Source organism: Penaeus monodon, chromosome 4, assembly GCF_015228065.2.
Source record: "Penaeus monodon isolate SGIC_2016 chromosome 4, NSTDA_Pmon_1, whole genome shotgun sequence".
In the NCBI taxonomy this organism is placed as follows: Eukaryota; Metazoa; Arthropoda; class Malacostraca; order Decapoda; family Penaeidae; genus Penaeus; species Penaeus monodon.
Genome location: NC_051389.1, coordinates 49,123,580 through 49,128,579, shown reverse-complemented (window position 1 = coordinate 49,128,579; position 5,000 = coordinate 49,123,580). Strand labels below are relative to the sequence as shown.

At 42.2% G+C, this 5,000-nt stretch overlaps 1 protein-coding gene across 4 annotated transcripts in view; it reads left to right on the top strand.

The window, feature by feature from the left end:
* Window positions 1-5,000, top strand: part of LOC119572287 (gamma-interferon-inducible lysosomal thiol reductase-like) — a 21,506-nt gene that overhangs the window by 7,135 nt on the left and 9,371 nt on the right. For 3 of the 4 annotated variants that reach the window (XM_037919307.1, XM_037919305.1, XM_037919304.1), the window contains one exon: window positions 4,538-4,690. In XM_037919307.1, coding sequence (XP_037775235.1) covers window positions 4,538-4,690 — 153 coding nt within the window. Of the gene's footprint in view, window positions 1-2,037; window positions 2,832-4,537; window positions 4,691-5,000 lie in introns of those variants that run through there. The other variant, XM_037919306.1, reaches the window with a different exon arrangement.

Genomic DNA, 5,000 nt, shown 5'->3' with positions numbered 1-5,000 from the left:
TTTTCTCTCTCTCTCTCTCTTTTTTTCTCTTTCTATCTCCTCTGTTTCTCTTTCTATCTCTCTCTGTTTCTCTTTCTCTCTCTCTCTTTTTCTCTTTCTATCTCGCTCTTTTTCTCTTTCTATCTCTCTCTCTCTTACTCTTTCTATCTCTCTCTCTCTTACTCTTTCTATCTCTCTTTCTCTCTCTCTCTCTCATTCACTCTCTCTCCTCTCATTCATTCTCTCTCTCTCTCTCTTCATTCTTCCTCCTCTCTCTCTCTCTCTCTTTTCCTCTCTCTCTCTCTCTCTTTCTCTCCTCTCTCTCTCTTCTCTCTCTCTCATTCCCATTTTTCTTCTCTCTCTCTCCTCTCCTTCTCTTCTTCTCCTCTCCTTCTCTCTTCCTCTTCTCTCCTCTCTCTCTCTCTCTCCCCTCTTCTTCTTCCTCTTCTCCTCTCTCTCCTCCTCTCTCTCTTCTCTCTCTCTCTCTTCTCTCTCTCTCTCTCTCTCTCTCTCTTCTCTCTCATTCTCTCTCTCTCTCTCCTATTCTCCTTTCTCTTTCTCTTTCTTCTTTTCTCCTTCTCTTCTCTCCCTCTTCTTCTCCTTCTCCTCTTCCTCTTTCTTATTCACGTCACTTCACCGTTATTTTTCTTGTTTTTGTGTGTGTGTTGTTGCTGCCTCTTTCTGCTTTCTCTGTTCTTTGTTTATGTGGTGCTGCTGTGTTTGTGTGTTGTGTGTGTGTATGTGTATGTGCATGTGCATGTGCTCGCTCGCATGTGTATGAATGTGCCCACATGTGGATCCATGAATATATGTACACTGACGTGTGTGTGTGTGTGTGTGTGTGTGTGTATGTGTGTGAGTGAGCGAGTGAGTGATTGAGTGAGTGAGTGAGCGTGTGAGTGTGTGAGTTTGTTTGTGTGTGCGTGCGTGTGCGCGTGTGCGTGCGCACAAGCGTTTATATCGCCCGTGTACGAAGCCTTGGAATATCACATCTGAAGAGAAACATGTGGTTGTTCTATTCTGAGACGAGTGACGCAAGGTTAAACAAACTTCCGTTTCACTGAACTCTGTGGAATTATTTTTTGCCCCTAGTGTGTTAGACGTTGACTTCCCTCTCAAGCTGCGGCCTCGTCATCATCACCATCTTCACCCATCGTCATCTTCATCACTCACCGTCGTCGTCATCATCATTACAACAACTACAATAATAATAATCGCCACACTAGATTCGGCATTGTCATCGTTCGACTGACGCATTTTGATTCGTTGGCAATTTCTTTATTTATGATTTTAAGATTTAGTCGGTAGGATTTATTGTTATCGATTTATTATTTTGTGTGTTTGGACACTTATGTTTATTAAATTTGTGACAGCGCTTGTCAAAAGAATTTACTAATGTCACTGACAATTTATTAAAATAATTTATTAGCCACTAGCGATTATTAAAATGATTTTCAAGTCACTAACGAATATTAAACAATATTACAAATATCGGTATTTTTTGTCTTCAAGATAATAATAGATTGTATTTGCGTGTAACACCTCTGCCGTTAGTGTCATTAGGCGCGTTAGGTCGTGACGTGGGGCGGTGGGCGTGGCTTAGCCGAAAAGGGAGTGTCCCCACCATACACGTGGCGGGGGTTTGATGACCTCCCGCCATCTCCCGCGCCCGAGGAACCGCTACGTGGGAGGAAGACGGGACCTTTGCTGCCAGAAGCTCCGACGTAATTGCTCGTACGGTTTGCGGAAATGACTGATCGGTACTTTTCTGTTGGCGACTTGAGGTGGATCATTTCTTGAAGGGCTGTGTGTGTGTGTGTGTGTGTGTGGGTGTGGTTTGGTGTGTACTAGTGTGTGTGGATTGGTGGTTTCACTGGCGAGGTGTGCGTGTTATATCGTACGTCTGGCATGACTCCTAACACGTGGCAGAGTTGAAGTCACTAGGTGAGATTAAGCTGCCGGTTAGGGATTAAGACGGTAGATTTATATTTTCACTTGTGCTTAAGGAATAAGTTTCGTTGTCTTTGGTAATCTGAAGATGCCTAAATTTAGTTAGTTGAGTGATACTACCTAAACAACCGAAGGTCATTTTGAGTGCGTAAATCTGTCTGGGTCATTTAGCGTATTGCCAACCCATCTCGTGCTGGTACTAGGGGTATCTTCGAAACTTTGTTTACTTGATAACAACAGGAAAACTTGTAACGTGTCTGTCCCTATGATGTTATAAGGAAAGGTCGAGCCCCCCCTCACTCACACCCGTACCTTCGTCAATTTTCATAAAGGCATCCAAAGTCTGGTTTGCCGTAAGATGAGTGCGTAACCCTTATAACGGTGAATCCCGTTACCTGCTTCTCGGGGCCAGTGTCTCAGTGGTGCCGTGGTAGTCCGGGGTGGTTAGTGACGTTTCACAACCGATAGGACACAGGTGCATATAGTGGAGGGATGCCGACTCAAGGGGCGAAAATCCAGGACGTAGCATTATAAATAAATAAGCGATTAGTGTATGGAAAAAAGACCATTTTCATTTGCATTTGGGAATCGGACGAACTGAAGAACTTGATATGGAGTACGAATATTGTCCGACGACCTGCGAGAGCGATGTCGAGGAAGACGTACTGGTGCTGGTCGAAGTGCCAACAGGACCCGATGGGCGCAAGAGGCAGATCAGACACACCAGGAGACCGCCCTACGGATGGCAGTACGCCTGGACGATGTCACTGCTCTGCCTCGTCCTCACCCTTGTACTCATCAACGACATGATCACCTACGGGAAATTCGAGTCCAAGTGGCAGCGGGAGGAGGCCGCCCTGCAACTCCTTCGGGAGGCGGGAGCTTATTCGGGAGGGAGACAGGTAAGGTATAGACTCAAAGGCGAGGAACAAAGTATTTTTCAACCTTTGCATTGATGAATAGATAATGTGCGTGTGATCGAAATGTCATGAACCAGTGACTTTCGATGTGCTTCTTCAATCGATATAGTCTGATCTTCGCCATACAAAAGAACGGGGTATACTTGTGGGGGAGCAAGTATTTTATTTCTTATGAAAGTTAGTCTCAGTATACAAAATAAGTGTATTATACGAATGCACGGCGGGTGTATTCGTTGGCATGAATCAAGTGTGGATTTGTACGCGAGGAACACCTGACATAAGTGACAGGTGTTTGTATTGTTCGGTATCTGAGGTGTTCATTATCTCTCGGGTAACTATCTCGCTTTGGTGATTTCCAAGGTGCATGCATGATGGAGAAACAGTATTATTAATCATTACTATTGTTATGGTAGTGGTAAACATTTTAATAGTGCCCTACCTCTTTGTCAGTTATTATGTGAATATATGTTTATAGTTTTACATAGTTATTTTTATTAATTGAAGTTTAGATACATGTTTACTACGGTGACAGCTATATCCCAGAATAGAAGCAAGGGAAACACACCAGTAAATAACTTCGAATGTGTATACAAACACTCAGTATTCTTTCCTAAATATTGACAAAGAAAATTCAAGGTCATTCTCATTTGTCTTCCAGACATGAGACTTTTGGGTTGTTGCCAACTCTAGGGGGCAATAAACGGCCTTTTCTGGCGGATATTAGAGCATATTTTATATCTCTTTCAAGAAACAGATGAAAAAACACGCAGTATTTTTAAATACTTCAAGAAGACAAGAGGGTAATGATTAAAAATGAAACATTGTGATCGCTTTCCTTAAACTTTATATATATATATATATATATATATATATATATATATATATATATATATATATATATATATATAAATTCGAAATGTATTTGAAATTCAGATATTCCAATAAACCTTGTCTATCATGGTCTACTTTGCCAGAGAAACACACTAAGACTAAGGTAAAAGTCAGGATAGTTAATAGAGACATGACATTCCTCTCTTGTGGCCTTGCTTCGGTAAAATCCTTTCATTTGTTCCTCAGTTAGTTTCTTCGAGAGGTTATCGTGGACAGGACTTTGTTTCTCTTCCTCTTTTGCACCTTTTTTTTTCTTTTGCACACTTTGTTTTCTTACAGCTTGTTTTATTTTTCCTCTCTCTCTCTCTCTCTCTCTCTCTCTCTCTCTCTCTCTCTCTCTCTCCTCTCTCTCTCTCTCTCTCCTCTCTGTCTCTCTCTCTCTCTCTCTCTCTCTCTCTCTCTCTGTCTCTCTCTTCTCTCTCTCTCTCTGTCTCTCTCTCTCTCTCTCTCTCTCTTCTCTGTCTCTCTCTCTCTGTCTCTCTCTCTCTCTCTCTCTCTCTCTCTCTCTCTCTCTCTTCTCTCTCTCTTCTCTCTCTCCTCTCTCTCATCTCTCTCTCTCTCTCTCTTTTCTCTCTTTGTCTCTCTCTCTCTGTCTCTGTCTCTGTCCTCTGTCTCTCTCTCTCCTCTCTTCCTCTCTCCTCTCCTCTCGTCTCCTCTCTCTCTCTCTCTCTCTCTCTCTTCTCTGTCTCTCTCTCTCTCTCTCTCTCCTGCCCCCTCACTCCCTATTTCCTTTCTCTTTGCTCCTTTCTCCTCCCATTAATAATTACTGCTATTTAATTCTAAATATTCTTTTTCAGGAGGTGGCCGTAAAGCCTACAATGAGGATAGAGATATATTATGAAGTTCTCTGTAGTGATAGCCGCAACTTCATCATGAAGCAGCTCACTCCTGCTTTCGAAAAGCTAAAAGATATTCTACAAGTGGGACTTGTACCCTATGGGAAGGCAAAGGTAGGCTGGAATGAGCTTTTTGGCTGCGTTAACCCATTGCCGCTTGGGCATGGTAGGTACTACATGCCATGCCCAGTCTACTTTATTAATTGTTTTTACACATAGATGGCTACACTTGTACTAAGTCACCAATGAGCCAATTACGAGCACTGTCTGTCTCGCCTGTTTACCCTTTTCCTTGATTTTCGAAAATGTTTTATGTTATCTTATATATAGTAATTGTAATGTCCATAATAAAAATAACACCATCAATATTCATAGCATTAGCAAAAACACATTTTTCCCACCAATTCAAGGAAAGGTAAAATCA